The sequence below is a fragment of the Dermacentor andersoni genome, chromosome 10 (genome assembly GCF_023375885.2).
Source record: "Dermacentor andersoni chromosome 10, qqDerAnde1_hic_scaffold, whole genome shotgun sequence".
Classification (NCBI taxonomy): Eukaryota; Metazoa; Arthropoda; class Arachnida; order Ixodida; family Ixodidae; genus Dermacentor; species Dermacentor andersoni.
Genome location: NC_092823.1, coordinates 52,546,145 through 52,565,809, shown reverse-complemented (window position 1 = coordinate 52,565,809; position 19,665 = coordinate 52,546,145). Strand labels below are relative to the sequence as shown.

General features: G+C 44.3%; 1 protein-coding gene across 3 annotated transcripts in view; it reads left to right on the top strand.

Moving 5' to 3' along the window:
* Positions 1 to 16,531, top strand: part of LOC129380651 (venom peptide isomerase heavy chain-like) — a 43,210-nt gene extending 26,679 nt beyond the window's left edge. For all 3 annotated transcript variants that reach the window (XM_055062326.2, XM_055062328.2, XM_055062327.2), the window contains 5 exons: positions 1,229 to 1,344; positions 4,794 to 4,932; positions 7,314 to 7,428; positions 9,910 to 10,061; positions 16,222 to 16,531. In XM_055062326.2, coding sequence (XP_054918301.2) covers positions 1,229 to 1,344; positions 4,794 to 4,932; positions 7,314 to 7,428; positions 9,910 to 10,061; positions 16,222 to 16,401 — 702 coding nt within the window. In that variant the 3' untranslated portion in view covers positions 16,402 to 16,531. The remainder of the gene's footprint in view (positions 1 to 1,228; positions 1,345 to 4,793; positions 4,933 to 7,313; positions 7,429 to 9,909; positions 10,062 to 16,221) is intronic.
* Positions 16,532 to 19,665: the final 3,134 nt, after the last annotated feature.

Genomic DNA, 19,665 nt, shown 5'->3' with positions numbered 1-19,665 from the left:
CGGGCCCCCCCGGGCCCCCCCCTGGGTACGTGCCTGGGTGGGACTAAAAATTAATCTGCAAAAAACTAAAGTAATGTTTAACAGTCTCGGAAGGGAACAGCAGTTTACGATAGGTAGCGAGGCACTGGAAGTGGTAAGGGAATACATCCACTTAGGACAGGTAGTGACTGCTGATCCAGATCATGAGAGTGAAATAATCAGACGAATAAGAATGGGCTGGGGTGCGTTTGGCAGGCATTCTCAGATCATGAACAGCAGGTTGCCATTATCCCTCAAGAGAAAAGTGTATAATAGCTGTGTCTTACCAGTACTCACCTACGGGGCAGTAACCTGGAGGCTTACGAAAAGTATTCTACTCAAATTGAGGACGACGCAACGAGCTATGGAAAGAAGAATGATAGGTGTAACGTTAAGGGATAAGAAAAGAGCAGATTGGGTGAGGGAACAAACGCGAGTTAATGACATCGTAGTTGAAATCAAGAAAAAGAAATGGGCATGGGCAGGACATGTAATGAGGAGGGATGATAACCGATGGTCACTAAGGGTTACGGACTGGATCCCAAGGGAAGGGAAGCGTAGCAGGGGGCGGCAGAAAGTTAGGTGGGCGGATGAGATTAAGAAGTTTGCAGTGACAGCATGGCCGCAATTATTACATGACCGGGGTTGTTGGAGAAGTATGGGAGAGGCCTTTGCCCTGCAGTGGGCGTAAACAGGCTGATGATGATGATGATGATGATGATGGTGATAATAATGATGATGATGATGATGATTGGTATCTCGACAACGAGCTTACCAAGGCCGTTGCTAGGCTGTCAGAGAGCCCAACTAGCGCCTTTCGAGCGTATGGCGGTGACTAACATTCTTCTTTTGCGCCTCCTCTTGGGGGGAGCATGATACGAGAGTCTGTATCAGTCACAATCTCGTTCTTTTGTTATATGATGGACGTTCGTTTAGGCAACTGTGCCCTGAAAATAAATTTTTGAAAATTTCTGACACGTCCCACATTTAACTCAGTTTCCTTTTTATTTGTGCCTTCTGCGCCCATGCTAAGCTACGCCCCTGTCACGCTTTATTTAACTGGCAATCGGTGTAGACGCTTGGCGGTACCTACTTCGTAATCGAAAATATGTAAACTGACGAACAAACACTTTCACCTCATTTTCTCCCTTGTTACAGCTGCCGCCATTAAGACGCACTGCTCCTAACTTGTATGACATTTTGTTTTCAGGTGCAATTAGTTTTGCCTTCCATGTACAACGAAACCTACAACGCCAGCCAGTTTTGTGGAGGAAGTATCATTTCCGCTCACTTTGTACTCACTGCGAGCCATTGCGTTGCCAAGAGGTAATTATACATGTAATTTTCGTGTTCCTGCCAGCCACAGCCAAATCTCAACTGTGCACAAAATAGAAACCCTTTATAACTCTCATTTTCTTGGTCTTGATGTTTTTCATAGTTCACTGTCATTGTTTTTTTTTTTCAAGTTCGCATTGTTATATCATAGTTTCCGACAGTGTTTAAGTTATGTCGTTCTGCTTTTTTCTATTACTTACCTTGCGTTTTATGGTATGCAAACTGTCCTTTTCATAAATGATCTTTCATAGTTTTTGTGTTTGTTTTCTTGTAATTTTCTAAATTTTTCTCACCCTTGCTTGTTTACGTTCGCTGTTTTTTTTAATACTCGTGTAGTTTAGCCTTTTTTTTTTTCGCTAACTGCATGCGTGCGCCAGCATTCAGACTTTAGGGTTATTTCGGGGCAGGGTAAATATATTAATAATTGATAATGACGATAATAAATAGTATGACTATTGTTGAATGTGCCAGTTCAGCATTCTGCCACAGCCGCAGCCTTTCTTTGAAAGTATACTTGATAATAGTCAGTGTTTTTATTGTGCCTCTATACCTTTCTTTTAGGTTACAAAGTTTGTTAAAACACAAATATGATTTAATCATTTTATTGGCTAAGATCCGGGAAAGCACCCACAAACCCCACCCAGACAGAAAGAAGAATTGATCGTTCGAACGCCAAAACATTATTGTCCTTGCTAGATCAATTCAGTAAAGACACTTCATATGGCAGTTCTTGTACCGAAATGTACCTCCGTAACAAATTATCGAGCAGGAAACTTCTTGCCATTTGCACGAGCCATTGTTATTGTGTAATGCTTCTTTATTGATTGTGCACTCATGTATTAGATTACGCTTATTATACTAAGTATATTGCATGGGTGAGCAAAGAAGGTTTTGATTTTCAATTATGGAGATCCCTTATTGTGCACAATTGGCTATATGTTGTGTTGAACTCGTATGCAATGGTGCTAGCATTGTCCCGAAATCAGGGAGAAATCAGAGAAACCAATATCATTAACGCGTAAGTAGAACGAGAGAAAAAGTTCTAAAGAGCAGGACATACCTAGCTTTGATAAAAAATTTTGATTACACATATCTACCGAAACATTATCTTCGCTCTTTCTACACGTAAGTATTTTATGCCCAGGTCCACCATCAACTTCTTGTGACGGATGTCACATCGGCGCGAACGCGTAAAACTTGATCTCTTGACAGCAATGGCGTCGCCATCTAGGAGCGGTGAAGCGAAGTACATCATGAGACTAACGAGCACCGCCGTAAACGCGCGGGTCGTCTCAGCGCAGCGCTGGCTCCAATGCGGTATGGCCTGGTGTAGGCGGTGTAGGCCTTCCGCTGAGGCGACGACGCGGTTTCCGCACATATGGTTCGTCTTTCTCGTCCCATTAGCTTGTGACGCCTCTTCGCCTACGGAGTGCAGCTTCAGCATTCATCAGCAGTGCTTACAACACCGCCTACTGCCTCGCTTGTGATGACACCAACAAAGAAAATTGGCAGTAGCTTAGCTCGGCTATGCCAGGATATACGTCGAGAAAGCTAAGGCATAGCATGGTTAGCCTTGGTTAATCTAGATTACAAGTCTAGGTTAGTTTGGTTGTCTAGCTAGGTTGCAGCGTTTAGCCAGTCGTTCGGCGCGCTGTTCGTCTGTTTCATGGGTGATTAGTATCCTCTTCATCTCGTTCCGGTGTTGATTACAGGCCTCCTCCTGCTGATCAGAATTGTTGACGTCCATACTGCCACCTCAACTGTGGTTGCGCCGCACGCGAGCTCTCCTTTTCAATCCTCCGACATGTTATCAGGCATGCGACGCAGCTGGCGAATGGAGCGGAGGCGAGCGCAACGACGAGGAACGTGGTGTGACGTAATGCCAAACGGCGGCGGCGGCGGAAAGGCGCGGCGCTGCGCAGCGGCGGAACACCTGTGGTTCGGTGCTACTAGTGGTGCCTGCGCAGTAGTGACTAGGGAGCGAGAGAGAGAGAGAAATATCCGCGGCGAGGCACGCGTTGTGACGTCATTTGCCTCCTCGGAGCACTGCCACGGCGAAATCGCAAGTTCACGGCCAGTAAATCTTTCGCTTTAAAACTGCTGCGCATAGTGCGCAGAAAGGCAACAGTGTCGACGGGCGAATCTCGCTTCGATCCGGCGAGAGACGCACCAGCGTGAAGCAGAACGCCTTCGCGCGTTCACGGCGCGCGCTGCGAACTCTGCCACTCGCATGCTTTAAGCTAAGTGTGTCGCAACTCAACTGGCTGTCCAAGACACTACGAAGCCGAACTAGAATGCTTGTACCTTCGTCCAGGCGACTCGGCAACAAGACGCCGCTCACCAACAGGGCGTCGTGCGCCATGCGGACCTGGAACACGGTCGGCGACCCGCAAATCGTGTGCCTTTCGCTGCACTGGACCGTGAGTTCGCGAAGCAAACATGCAACAGCTTCTGTGAAGACATGTTTCACTTTCGTATTCTGCCGATTCCTATGTAAGAGGGACCAGCCATATTGTTTTTCTGTACTGTGCGTTCCAGCTAGCGTTAGCCGAGCTCTTGAAAATAAAATACGGCATATATGAGGACGCAACCAATGATAGTCTGTCAGCGGTGACGTAGGGCTCCAGGAGGATTTTTGTTAATGATTGATCCTATCGATAATTACATAATAATAAATAACGAACTTTTGAATTATTCAATTGAGGTCACGAATGTTGATTTCACGGTAATCATCGTGTTTTAAATCAGCCGATTAAGTTGCTTTCGCTGTGCTATATCTCTCGTAATTGTTTTTTCCACGTTATAAGGAAAACGTGAGAAATATGAAAATAGCCGCATGATTACGCGTCCCCGCGCCGCGACCCCAGTGGTCCCAGGCGTTACTGGGAAGAATTAACTCTGTTCAATGCTTTTGTCCTCCTCCTCGATGCCGCTGCGCACTTCATTGGCTTCGCGCTTCAGATGGGAAAGGCAGCTCGCCGTTCGCGGTGACCAACGCCGATACTGATCGATGCCTCATCGCTTTCACATCGCCTCCAAGCCAGGCATTGCGCAGACTGCGCTTTCTTTATGACGTCGAAAAAATAATTACCTGAATCCGGTGTGTTAAAACACAAATACTACTTTTCCGTCAAAATTCGAGCCCTCAATTCAGTAAATAAAAACGTTCATTAAAAAAATATCATCTACTTATATATAGTTCAATTATGAAAAAATAACATCCGGGAGTGGTACGCCACTGCTGGCAGAATACCATCGGCTGCGTCGTCGTTTATCCTACTGTGGATTTCTGAGACCTTGGCTAACGTTAACCATTACACCCTGTATATTATTAAAGTAAAATACTTTGTTGGCCCTGTGCTCTATTCGTGTTTAATTTGAGTGCTGCAAGATAGCCAAAAACTGGAATCAATTCGTTTTCTCTTCTGATCTTCTTTTAGACGGATCTACCTTGACGAAGCCGTAATTATCTACAACAGCACTGAAAAACTTCGAGGCTCAAGAGTTGGCATTGCCGCCTTATTCAGCCATCCTTCATTCATTCCTGGAGAACTTGGTCATGACATCGCGTTGGCAAAGGTTAGTTCTCTTCCTCCGAGCCACCTCCGAAACCTTGTCGCATTATCAATCACTCAAAACATTTTTTGTAAAGCCATCTTAAAACGAATTTCTTACGTATTCGTTGATAACAACTGGCTTGTGGTGCAATTGTACAGACACGCTAGGCAAGTTTTCGCGCTCGTCGTTACTATGATGTCGCGAGGAGAATGACCGGCGCACGCATCCTATGCTGTGCGCGTGAGGGCAGGCTTGCAAGGATGAGCCAAGAGAGAGAGAGAGAGAGATCATGCAGTGTCCCTGGGATCGTGGCTTGATGCGCGCCGTCTTCCCGCGCACCCATTATCGAAGGTCACATGATCAAGAGTGTGCTAATGGAGGCAAACGCGCGTCGCGTCGTCTTGCCCGGCCGTGGCAGCGCATGGCTTTCCGTGTGGCTGAGTTCCTACGCGTACTTCCCATTGTATCTTGGCGGTCATCTGCAGCGAATGCCAGGACTGCAGCCAAACTGAGGTGGCTGTTGACCTTATGGGCGCTGCCTGCTTGTCGGCTAACGTTGGCTGTCCCGTAATATGAGTTTCCAAGACCTGTCGAAGCGGGAGGCCACTCGAAACGTACGCTCCACGCTGCCGGCGTTTCTCATCACGCCAGCGTTCTGAGAGCGAGCGTTCACGTTCACCCAGTGAGATCTCTACGCTTGTCTGCGCGCTCGTGACACCATACTTGCTTAGATTCTAACAAAATGTTTACGCTTACTGATATGACCTATACAAATATAAAAGTCGCGTCGTGTAAATGTCTGGTGCTTTGCGATCGCTATCAGTGATTTGCCTTTCGAGCGAAACTGCGACTTTGTCTCGACTCTTTGCTATAATGACAACCGAAACTTTTATGCACGCAGCATATCGCGAAGAACCCATCACGGGCTCCCTTCAATCCCTGCGATAGCCTGGTTTCTTCTGGCACAAAGATATTAGCGCAGACTTCGGCTGGCAGTGAGTCGCGGGCTATTTGGATATTTTTTTCCAAAAGATGGATAAGTTGCCAGGTACTCAACTCTTAGCAAATCCATTCATAAGTGGCGAATCCGACGGCGATGACGACGACGACGGCAAAAATGCGCCTGAAGTGTCCATATAATTGCTACCCTAATCAAAAGTTAACGCGCGCATTTACTAGCTGGTGCTGAAGACAGAAGCTAGGGGACGCGTTCGTCCACAAAATTCGCTGCCCATTTCATATCGTACTGTGGCACCATGGCGCATATCTACAACGTCATGCTCGGTGTGTCTTCTCACTGGACACGTATTATTACAGGTAGGAGTACCACGCTCTCCGCAAGGTCAACCATGTTGGTTGAGGGGCGCGTTTGTTACTGAAATCTGCAGCACCTCTTTTGTCCTAATGCGCAAGCTATCGCTTACCAAGGTACGAAACCAAGGTTGGTTCTGCCATGGCCGGGCTGGAGCCCTAGAGCTTGCGTTCCAGTGCGGCCGTGGTTCGGCCGGGAATTTTAGTTTTGAAGGTTTACGTGCGATGGTTCACGAGCTGAAACACTGCAGGAAAAAATGCCAATCAAACTCGCATGCAGGAAGCCACCATAGCTCTGGCAGCTTGACCGAACAACAATTCCGCCGACGCTTGTATCTGAATAGTTACGACAATTGTGAAGGCATAGCTTCAGAAAGCGTCGTTAGCAGCCACGTTGTAAAAAAAAAAAGTTAAATTTTGTAACCGCATCACGGTATAGCTTATCCAAGAAACATATTTATTACCATTGCCTTTCTTTTTCCTGTTCTTAAGTACGAACCCTCTCTTGCTTTGAACTACAGTCTAGTTCCGATGAGTTCAATAGAAACGCCCGAAGGTTCAAGTTACGCCGAAGGCAAGAGGTTTGCTTCAAGGTATTATATGTATTTACATTAAAGAGGCAGTAAGTAAAGCAAATAGCGACGAGAGGAAGAGACGGGCTCAATTTTCATTAATCACGAACTTATGAAGCCGAAGAAGATACGGCAAATTAGGTGTTTTTTTTATAATTTGAATATAGGAATAACAGGTGAAAAGGAAAATTGATTGGTTCACCAACACCACTTGTGGACGCCATGGGAAGCCGTATCCGCGTCTTCCGTATTGCAAGTGCGGTGCTCCGCCAATCTAGCTAAGTCCAACCGCTTTTCTCTCATTTATATTCTTGAGTATTAGTGCACTATATCTCGTCCCGCATGTGCCTGTTAGTTAGCACCACTCATGAATTTGGCGCGGATGTGACCCATCCTTTAAACACCAGGTGTCACGCACCAAGTGAACTTAGCAGGTCAGTGATCAAAGAAAATGAGAACCATTTATGAGTAACGGTAACACGTCAGATGTCCTCCTAAGCTCCACTCTTTTTTTCGCAGACAGCCGAACCGTTTACGTTCGACAGATTCGTAAGACCAGTTTGCTTACCATGGAGACAAAGCAACCTTGTGGGAAGAAAGGCTTTGATTTCTGGCTGGGGGAGAGTGTCCGCACGTGAGTAATTGCAGTAAGAAACCCCTTGCCTGCGCCTTTGAGCTTAACCCAAAGAGAATAGCCCATTTTGCCGCCCTATAGCGCTCCCTATGATTGCGACTGTACGATTACTTCAATACTGTCACGTTGTACACGTTGTACCGACGGTCAAGAATTGGGTATTGTCCAAAATGTGAGCCAAGAATGTAAGCTTTTCTTAGAGCCAAGTTGTGCCCAAAAAGACAGAGGGCGCTCAAATCACAACCATAGCGCCGAAGGCGGTATTCGGTCATTAAGTCAATCTGTCATTCATGCATGCAATAACAAGCATTCACTATAGTGCTTGTGTACATTCGCTAGTATACAACAATGTTCGCGTGGCGAGTCCAATCAAATAAAACATGACTCGTTCATTATAGAGCCACCAGCAGCATTCAAGAAATTTCGAATAAGGGCCTCTCGCGCCGAGGGATAATTTCATCCCTGCAATAATCTGGTCAAAAAGAATAACTTGCAAAAAGCAAAATAATGTGTGCTTGGGTGTGCTTGCGTAGTTTTCTCCTCGGTAAAATCAGTTGTGTAGTGGCACTCGCCGAAAGCAGAAACAAATTTCAGCTCATTTCAGCTCACCTGACGCAACGAGACGTGCTGTTCTTTTAGTAGCTCAACGCGGTAGGTGCATCAGTTAACTTACATCATCTCTAAAACAAGCCGCTTGATGGGAGCCACAGTATCTATAGTTACATCGTGCTATGCTAACTACTCTTTTTAATCGGCAGTGTCTTGCATTTTAATATTATGAGCAAGTTTGCAGAAAACGAGATATGCAACACTGTTGCAGATCTCGTTTCAAGATGTTGCAGATCTCATTGCATCTGTTCTCAAGATGCAACACTGTTGCATCTTGAGAACACTTCTTCTCAAGAAGCAACACAATGTGCCTTTCATGGGAATCTAGCTTGTCGAGTCTTACGCTTTAAATTCTAATTTTTTTTCGGGCATAATTTTAGGTATACGCTGTAAGGTGACCGCTGAACAAGCAAAATTGTCCAAGCCGCAGCAATCAAATCTGACCATCGAAAGCGCGTGAACTTGTCACCCGCTTCTTTATCTGCAAAGAAATGGTTATTTTTGTTTTTTATCCTGAGGCAGCTGGTAACAGCTCAGTAATTATCGACAGTACGCACGTGTTTTCTCTAACATGTGTTTGGCTGGTTCTTTTTTTTCTTGCGTTCCTATGCGTATTTATTGAAAGTGCCTGGCATTAAACTTCAGTTCGAAGTTAGCGCTCGCACCTGTCGGTTTGCGTGTTTCGGAGTTGTCCTAAAATTCTGCGTTAAAATAGAAAAGTTACGGATTAACACTGTCCCGAAGCACTGCTTTTCTGTGTTAATTCAGTCTTAAAAGATAGACAAGTGTGTCCACTAACGCAACTACGTGCAAGAAAAAGGTTGCGTAATTGCGTAAATAAGGTGAATGCCAACACCTCGTAGTGTCAACGTTGGGTTTGTGTCACTGAGGCATTCTTCCGCTATAATTCATGTGCAATGGTGTAAACAGAAAATGTCAAACTAGCTGTCTTTTTTTTTTAATGCGAACTAGTTTCTTATCGAGTTATTCCTTACCATTACACTAAATGCACCCACTAGCTGAAGCTGAAAAATGAGCAGAAGTGCATATGTTAGGAGGACAATGACCAATGCTACCATCGCTGCCTTTATGTCTTGAAAATACTCTGGTGCGTCGCTTAATGTGCGTGCTGTAAGAATTTGGTGGGCTCGGCTTTTCTCACACTTCGTTATGTCATTTTGCAATCTCTGCGCTTGAGATTACCGTTCCTTGTAGCACTAGTTGCCAATAACCAGTCTCTCGTTTGACTATTGATAAAGTTCCGCCAATACCAAAGGGTCAGAACTGAAACCGCTACTCTCAGAGCCCCTGATATATCTTAGAAAAAAGCATCTTATCATGGTTTTGGCGAGCGAATGGTTTCCTAAAAAAAAAACTGAAGATTTCATCGTAACCATTCAGATATGCGTCCTCCTAGCTGTTCATTGTGATTTCATTCACTTTTACGTAGTTTCAAAAACATCTTAAAGCCACTTACACAATACGCTGACTGCGTTTCTTATGGTCTGTGCTTTATCCTGCAGCACATATTCTTTAGCTCGTTCTTACCTCGGCAATTTTGGGACGCGATGTTGAAGTCACTGCTGTAATGTCACTGATTTAAACACGAACACATACGATGTGTCTCTATGCCCGGCCCTTTCGTTTCAATTAACAAGTGTAGTTACGTTTTTAACCTGCTAATTTCCGTCGGGTTCAATGTGTCCATGTGGGCAATGTGGGGAATATTGTCTTGGGGGACGAGAGCTTTCTCAGTGTAACTCTTTTGTGCGAATACAGATTAAGTTTCTTGCTTGTGCGAGTTGAATTCTTGATATTTGCAGTACACGTCAGGATGAACACAGTTCATACACTAGCTGTATATCCCAACAGGCGACAAGAGTGGCTTGGACTTGCTTCGAATCACCCAGACGATACTTCCTTACAACCGTTGTAAGGAAAGCTTCAGCAAAGAAGAGCTTACCAAAAGGCTAACGCCGTACGACGTGTTGTGCGCGAGGACAAAAGGGAAAGGAATATGCAAGGTGAGGATGATTCATCAAACTTTTCTCAGGGCAAAAGTGAACAATACGGACATTTTCTAAAACGAGGCTAAAGAAAAACAGATCAGTTTAGACTAACCAAGCATTACTGCATTTACGTTAAAGGCGTGGTAATATTTTTATTATCAAGAAAATAAAAAAATTTGCTCAATGTTTCTTTACTAAACTCTGTGGCGAAACGCCATCTACATTACGTCACTGCAACGTCACATATCTTAAATTATTTTGCCGTACTTTGGTATTTGGGGCGCTTGCAACACTTCTTGAAACTGTGTTTTTTTTTTTTAGATTATCCTTAAAGGACAATGTAATTCATTGTAACCGATGAATGGTTAACGCGGCGCGAGCGGCCAATCTCAAATACATAACGTCGTCGTGTGAGCAGTTGAAGGTGGCGTCGCCGCCTGTATTATGTCCTGGCGGCTTTTTTGGCTTACCAAGCAACTTCTCACGGTACGAGTGCTTCTTTTTAGTATTGGAGATGCGTAATTTAATTTAATATGGCTCAACCTAAGTTTTCCTTCAGTGTCCCTTTACAGTTAGCGCAACCTGTCTTTTGCGAATCGCTATTTTAGAAGACAGTTCATCACATTATATTCGCACGGATGCGTAGAGTCAAATATGTTTTTGTTCCACGTTTCGTTTTAAAAATTACCACAGTAAAGCTTTGTCAGCAATTCACCATGCAATTAGTACGAAATCAGTAGACATTATTCCCATAACACACCTCCGTTTTATATTCGTCCTCTCAAGTTCCTTGGCACAAAATCCTCTGAAACCATGTATTCTTGCCGGAGTGTCTTGCCACATGACGACAGATGGCCTTAATACCCCTCGATATACGATTACAGGGGAAAAAGCATACTGGTAATTCATAACAGCGCTAACCAACTCGTACCATATCTTGCAAAAAAAAAAAACCTTGGGGCAGTTTTTATAACAGTTCAAGGTTTATTTACATATTAACAGTGCAATTGCCGACGAAGATAAAGGTAAGAGGACCGGCGTGTTTATTATTGGCTTTACTTTTCCGCGGGTAAGTTCCCACGATCCTCCCGACACCCATAGCCAATAAGATTGCACATTACACTCCACTGTTCACAATATAACAGGAAAGTGATCGCTTAAAGTATTTATCCTGAATACAAAAGGCAGGCGTATCGTTGCATGGAAGATGGTTCAGTCATATTTATGCCGCGAGTTCTTCAATGATTTCGACACAAATTTTGACACAGACCACTGCGCCGTCACAGATGACAAAAAGCACCCTTTAAATGTCTTTTCAAATATTGAAAATTGACATGAACATCGATGATGTAGCATCAAAATGGCAACCCATCACAGACAAGGATGAGCAACTGTAAACGTGGGCCGGTCCAAATTTAAACGCGTTAAATGTTTCGATAACTTGAAAATTACAAGTTAAAAGCTTTATCGAGTTAATGGTTGAGTGAGTTCAACGTTCTTGCTAGTCCACGTCTCTATCTTCTCATCCTTGTCTGTTTAGCACAGAATATATTTTTTCCCTAAGCATTATAAACCAACTAACTGGGAACAACCTTTATGTCCCTAAGCTGGCTTCGACTCTCCTAATAATTGATCATTATTCAATTAAGTAAACTTATTTATAAAATACAATAACAAAACCACAAACAAGTGAAAACGACCTCGAACGCAACCGAGCTTTATAGCTGCTAAATGGAGTCCATTGAAAAGCCTCATCAGATAGAACTAATCGGGAGAATTCATCGGATAGTGTCCCGCACCAGGTGTGCAAATGCCCTGTATGGAATCGGCTTAAAGCGGAGAGAGACGACGGTACACACGTGACAAAGTTCACCAAATGTCTCTCGATGGTGTCATTCGGCGGTCTGTGCAGCCGCTTCACGATTCCTTAATGGCACATTGCCAGGAGTGCCTCTACAGTGTTTTAACACGAAGCATGCGAGGGAGCTAAGCCGTACTAGTCTGCACAATTGAGAGGCACACGGCAGCAAGATACTTGACATGCATGCCGTCTTTTGCTTTACAGCGAAGCTGTTAGCCTCTAGTTGGACGGAACTTTTTGCGGGCTCCTTCTGTGCTCGACGAAAAACAGTACCGCCACCTACCGACCGCGGCCACTCCGACAGACCTCAAACGGCAGATGAAAAAGGGTTTTGTGTTGGAGTTTCCGCCTAGCAGAAGCATGTATTCTCGTATATTCGAACTACAGTCCGATACTGTAGCTTGTGTGTAAGTCATACTTAACCAACTGTCTGATGAAATTAGAAGAATTCACTTGGTTAAATAACAGACTTGCGCTTGGTCGAGATCCTAGAAGAATGAGGACGCATGCTGCACTTACGGCCACGTTCGTGCGTGCGTGCTGTACGCCACTTGTGGTGGTGGTGGTGGTGGTGGTGGTGGTGGTGGTGGTCGTGGTGGTGGTAGTGGTGGTGCTTGTGCAACGTCGTCTAACGTTCGTTGGGGATATGGCACTTGTCTAACGTCGGCAACAACTTCGCTGTACATCCACTTTCGCAGGGTAAAACGGAGGCGGATTTTTTTCTCTTGAGCTTCGGGTAACGTTGTTTGTCAGCTTAGGTTAGCCAACGGCTACTGCAGGGCCTTGTTCCGCTGAGAATGAGGTAATTGGAAAATTTGCTGCTGAACTAAACATGTCTAGAGAAGTTTCTAGCGAATATAGTTTTTCAAAAGTGGAGACCTGCAACTCCTTCAATAGGAAATCTCTTTTCAGCCTATCTTAGAATGTGGAAAAATTTTTGAAGGGATATTTTTTCTTCCTTCTGCTTTATATATGCTGATATTGTTGTGCTATGTGGAAACTGTATAAAGTTCAGCGTGTCTTTGCGGTCTCTCAGCTGCCGTGAAAACCTCAGATTGTGCATTGTTAAATACCTCCATTGCCATGCACTTCTTTCAGGACGCAGTGGTGGGTCATGTCTTTCTTAGGGTTTAGTCTATTTATCTTATGTGTAGTTTTCTATTTTATATAGCACGACTGAGCTATCATAATGACATGTTTTAGCTATTAGTGCAAGTGAGTAATTAACCTGAATTTAGGGATGCAAATTAATTCTGTTTTAACCCTAATGATGATTGATTCTCTGTAACCGTAGCAGAAGAATGCTAACCGCTTGCGCATCGCTCTTTATATCATGAGCAATAAATTTTCATGGGAACTCATAAGTATGTGGTGTGTTATCAAATATTATATAATATTTAATGGCCACCATACCACAATTTTTTTATATGCTAGGGACACCTTCATTTTCTTGTATATGCACAATGCGCAGTCGACTGCACGGTCAATCAATAATATTCCAGTACCCGGCGCCTATGCGTAGGCTTAACTCTAGTATTTCCATCGGCCAGCGACCCCTTAAATCATGGTATACACATATGTGCATGTCAGTTCTTTTAACCAGTTCTGTCCGGTCTTGCCAAGGAATAGGCGGCTGTGTTAAGACTAAACCCAATTGTTTTCCTACATACCTCAAGTTCACTTCAGGTGGCACCCGCTGTACTAAAGGAGCTACTATGTTCGACGGGATGAACCGCCTGCCGCGTTCTCACCCGAATCGAAAAGAAATATATATCTAATTTTTTTTTTGCATGAAACGTCGCTAAAAGAATAAATGTGGGTGAAAGCGATGTAATGAAACAGGTTTTAGCATCACAGCTAACAGCCTAACGTATTTCCAGTCATGCAACTCACACACCGCGCTTTGATATCGTTGCGTAGAGGGAAGGAGCCATTACCTGATCATGTAGGTGTCACGTGCGATCATTATACCGTTATCGCGCCACGCATGACTCGATAGGAGGCAAAATTACCGCCGTGTGCGGTGTCCAGAGAAGCGTATCTCGACAGTATAAGTTTCTCCATCCGAGTGGGCATGGTTTCAGCCCATAGACCTTCCCTATGCTGTAGTAGGTGCAATTTAAAAACCTCAAATTAGCGTTCATAATGAGTTGTGAGGACTACTAATCTGTAGTTCGTTGCAAAAATGTGCTATAGCTCCGGATCCCACCCCCCTCTGCGTTCAATTCAAGAATCTGGCAGCAAGAAACTCTGGCAGCAAGAAAGGGCGATATCCAAGCTCTCTGATCATGGCGGAACGTGTACGTCTCCGCGGCGAGTGCAAGTGCAGGAAATTGAAGCAAGCGCAGGACACCCTACCGTATACGAGTGCGGTGGGCTCGAGTGGCGCAGGGAACAATCGGGTGCCATCAGTAGAGGGGAGGGTGTCATTTCTTTACCCTAGTGCTCAAACACCCTTGCAGAACAAGCGAACCCACTAAAAGATAGACGGTTGCAAAATTAGATGGCAAGATGTGCGCTAGCTGCGACGCACGTTAGGCATGTCACCTTTACAGTGCGCGAATAAATCTAATTTCCGTATTTGTATACTTCACTTCTGCACCCCTGAGACCGCGCAAAACATTCAACGCATCACACTGCGGCTGCATCCCTGACAAAGCCTGCCCTTTTTTTTTCCTTCTTTGAAAAGCATTGAGCCGATTATAACTCTGTGCTTGAGCGGACGATTAGGGTGTTCTTATGAACATATGCAACGTTACTGACTGCAGAACAAACTAAAATCTAATTAGTTTGTTATTACGAGGAGTGTCTAGAAAATCTACATGCATTCACATTCTCCCCTTTTATGTTCTGCCAGTATAATCGGCAGCGACAAAGAAAAAATTTGTGTAAGATATACGCTTCTTGGCACTGGCAAACCATCATAATTCATTACTAAAACGAAAAGTAGCGCCAGGGTTTACTATTTCTATAATTGTGTGAAACAATAACCATTTGACGCCCGAAGCCCGAAGTTCTTTCTATTTATTTGAATTGAGTATCGTTATTTTTCTTTTACAATAAAGGAAAGGTGTATTCACTAAAATCTACTCCATTTAGTAGCCTGACAAGATGAATGCTACCACGACACGAGGAAAACATATATGACACATACGGTGGCGATCAGTTTGTAAGTTTTACAGAATTTTTCGAAATCAACTGTGGCAGATAGCATGATTCTCGTCATTGAGCTGGATTATTCGAAGAGGCAGATATCGCTATCACGAGAAACTGAGTACGTTCCTATAATTGATAAAACATTATAATTAACTTCCTAAATATCTACTTCACCCGCACAAATTGCAATAAACTAATTGTATCCGGTGAGCTTGCAAGTCGCACCCACCTGAAGTTAATTTCCAGGATAACTCCAGTTCCGAGATATTACTTTCGAAAGTGTCGGACGAAATACACGCGAGTTCCAGTTACTTTTGTAATTCAATGCATAAAAAAGCGTTTTGTTCAAAAATAAGTGAAACAACAGAGCAATTTTACGCCGAGTTTGATAGGGCATATCTCCGAACTGGGATCAGTCTGGAAATTCATTGCAATGGTATATATATGCCTTGCAAACTAACCAGCTGCGGTTAGGAAATTACAATATATGTGAATTAATTAGTATGAAGTTGATTAGTGAACGTTTGTTATCAATTATAACCGTGTTTCGATTTTCCATAAAAGTAATGCACGCTTCTCTGGATAATCCAACCAAAGAACTAGAACTGTATCATCTGTAAAAACTAAAGAAAAAGAAATCAGTAAAAAATAAAAAAATATTTCACTTTTATAGCCGTAATAAAGAACGTACATTGGTGCCAAGGTACAATAGAAAACTTACTGAAGGAAGGAAGGAAAAAGTAGAGAAGGAAAGGCAGGGAGGTTAACCAGTTTAGCGTAACCGGCTTGCTACCCTACACATGGGAGAGGGATGGGGGCGATGAAAGATGGGGAAGGGGGGGGAGGAAAACTTACTGAAATATACAGATAATGCACGCAGCTGTTTTTGCTTGCAAACAGGGCAAACAAAGTCAAATAAACACAACGGAAAGCATGTACATTTTGCAACAGATTAGACGTGTGGCGTCAGAGAATCACCAACAAAGCCTTCAGCAGAAGAAATTGAAAAAGAATGCTGCCTTTTCCCTTAAACATGTTCATCCCACAAACGGCTCACAGCACTTTTAGCGGTATCGTTGTCATCCCAATGCCCTTGTTTTGAAGACGTTCGCTTAGCACGGTGGCGAGCACCACGTGAGACGGCTATGTGTTCTACAGGGAGATTCCGGCGGGCCGCTCACCGTCCTCGGCAAAGGCGGCAAAGCGGTTCAAGTGGGCGTTGCCGCTTTCGCCTACGGCTGCGCTCATCCGACCAAGGCTGATTTCTACACGCGCGTCTCGACGTACGTTCCTTGGATAAGAGAGCAGCTGGCAGCGTCTGAGGAAACCAGCAGCTAGGAAGCCAGCGCGGAGCGGAAAGGAAACACAAGAGTCATCATCACGTTACAATTAATAACGAAATGGAATGTGCACACGATCTTAGTTTGCCTTTGTTCTGTTTTACTAAATAAATGTGACCAAAATGGGACGAAGTATCTCGATTGAGGCTGAAATTGAAAAACAGTATAAGGTTTTCCCAGAACCTATATATGGTAATAGAAAGAGCACGAAGAAGTCACTAATGTTATATAGAACCTTCAACTCAAGACAAACTAATAGAGACCGTTTCTCGAACCAACCCGAACCATCTAATGTTATGGTTGCAAGTCTAAGGTAACCACGATTGTGCTTTGCCAAACTGCCAAGCCCGAAGGGGCGCGGGTTCAAATTCTGGCAGCAGCGGTCGCACATCCATGGGGGTGAAATCCAATAACGCCCCTGTACGATATATTCGGTGCACTAAGGAACCCACGGTGGTCAAAATTGTTCCGGAGTCTCCCACTAGGGCGCGCCTCGTGATACGATCGTGGTTTTAGCACGTAAGAGCCCAGAATGTAACTTCCTTCTCGTACCCTTTTTGAAGTTGTTCTTTTAGCAGGAAATCTCTGACGTTTGCAAATAATTCATTTTGTTGCGCTCTGACGGCTTACTATCAGAGGAAAGTCACTAGGCCATAGGTATCTTTAATTTTGACCGATCGAATCCCGGCCACGGCGGCCGCATCTCGATGGGGGCGAAATGCGAAAACACCCGTGTACTTAGATTTAGGTGCATGTTAAAGAACCCCAGGTAGTCGAAATTTCCGGAGTCCTCCACTACGGCGTGCCTCATAATCAGAAAGTGGTTTTGGCACGTAAAAACCCATAATTTAATTTTTTTAAATTTTAACCGAGTCACTGGACGACAGTGCTTCATTTGTAAGCAGACTGTGTGGTCCGCAATGCCGTTCAAAAGCCGAAGCTCTCAGCAGCACGAGCTATGACGGCCTCACGTCTAGGACTCTGGAGCATGTACAATTAGCGCCATTTGTCAACGGTAAGTACGAATCGGTCGCCTCGCTAATTGTACAACGTACGCTATAAAACGACTGCGGCCTAAAGCCCAGGGCGACGCTTGCGGACGCGCGCAAGATCGCGTCCACACTCCCACGCATGCGCAGATGGTGCGACATGGCTCGTACGCGTCGAAACGCGTCGCTGATCTCCGGGACCAGCCCTCCTCTGTTATCGCTAGTTATCGCGCGCTTGGACTGCCTCGCGTCGGTGCGCCTGGTTACTCAGCTACGGCGCGGTCTGCTCAACTCTCATTGAAGCAGATTTGCATCGTGCAAGAAATTGCTTCTTCTTTTCTTTCTGTACTGATATAACAGCTATAAAAATATAACAATTACGTTTATAGATATCGGAGCATTTTGAAACACTGTCAATAACAAACTACGACGCGGCATCTGCCGAGGCGTCTGTGAGTGAGCCCAGTGAGCCGGCGCTGGCGCGCGGCTTTGTGGATGCAAACCGCCATTCCTCGCGAGGCGTGGCAGACGCTAGACGCGTAGACGGGAGCTTGCGCGCATCCGCAAGCGTACATATGGTGAGGGCTTAACGCTTCTCCATACTCTCAGATCATATTGCTGACAAAAAGTGCAAGGCATCACATCATCTCGTGGCAAGGCGGACTTAGGAAATTTTTGAGAAACAGTGACTCCCATGTACTCATTGAAGGCCTGTACGGGCAGATTCAGAAAACTCACTTTTATAAAGGCTGTAATTAGTTTACACATTTTAACTTCACATTACCCGCTACCAGTCCCTACATTTTTCTGAATATAAAAAAAAAGGTGGCTTGCATTTTTCATGGGAGGCAGCGTGGAAACGTAGCACGAAACTCGTATAGCGCAAGAAAATAGGAATGAATGATGATTCAATAATTATTGTCAAAGGTTCTAACTGCCTAGGAACGTTAAAATTTTGCCATGCTTTACGCGTAAGTGACCCCCTTTTCACCACATATAAACTTTATGTAGCGTTATATGGGGGCACAGGCAAGCATTGCCGAAAGCAGCCGTACGACACTTTCTAACATTTGCTTAAAGAATTTTTGCAGAAGCTGTATTAGATCGACACGTCTTCGACTTCGCACAGAGATATTCGATGACCACAACGCCATTTTCGCTAAAGTGAATCGCGATGGCAACTGTAATTATCCCAGGTCTACCGACTAATTTTCATGCTGCTCGCAAAACGCAAGAAAAGCACTCCGTAGCGCCAGCATAAGCTTTCTTATTGCAAAGACACACATCGCCTACAATCTGGCACTTACTTTCGCAAAATATAAAAAATGTGTCTCGTTAACTCCCACAACACCTGGCGGACCGCGTATAACGCATGAATTCCTTAAACAAACTAGGCGTCAATAATTATTTGTAATATTCCTAAATAAGCAATAAAAGTTTCGCCTCACAATGCACTTACGGTGCTCCTCATTCGTGCTAAATATCCACTTGGTGGAATGCGCAGTTCTCACTGGAGATTTCAAAATAGAACTGGTAATGGCCATGTGTCACTTTGGAACATTTCACACAATTTTTTTACCAAACGCTGTACTTTATACCCAGCATGGAAATTCGTGTACTGATTTTGCCTAGTTTTTCCCACATTATTGCCAAGTTTCAACTCGGTTTTATTTGCGTTTAAAATCCAGTTTCACTTACGTTCCGAATAAGGGCCAAGTTTAAGCTTGACCAATTCTGCGTTTTTCTTTACTTTTAATTTTACAGTATAGCGCACACGGAATCAGGAAGTCGATGACCGTTTTTAATGCATTTAAATCGTTTCATTTGCTTTCTTTTCGGTCCAGTTAAACTTTGCATCACCGGTTTCTTAGTTTTGAGACATTATTTCGCTCCAACTAAACCGGCCTCAGCGTGCCACACAAGATACCTAAGTCGAGTACTTTGGCCGCCATACAAGTCATTATCGCTCTGATGAGGTTCAGAAAAGCAAGTCATTTGTACAAAAGGATTGTACCAACGAACGTAAGCGCAGACAATCTTTTTTGTCGTCACTAGCCGCAAGAACAGCGTATTCTTACAACATTGAATAGCAAGTCGCTCCGACGTGGCAGCTGAACGGAAAGACCCGATGGAACAAGTCGTGTCGAACGGCATGGGCCGCAAAAATGTTCACAACTTTGTTTAGGTATGTCAGCGGTGTTTGTTGCAGCCAGTACAACTGTTATGCTTGCTTGTGCAGTGTTTAGAGGCTGAAAAACATGCGTTGACTGTTA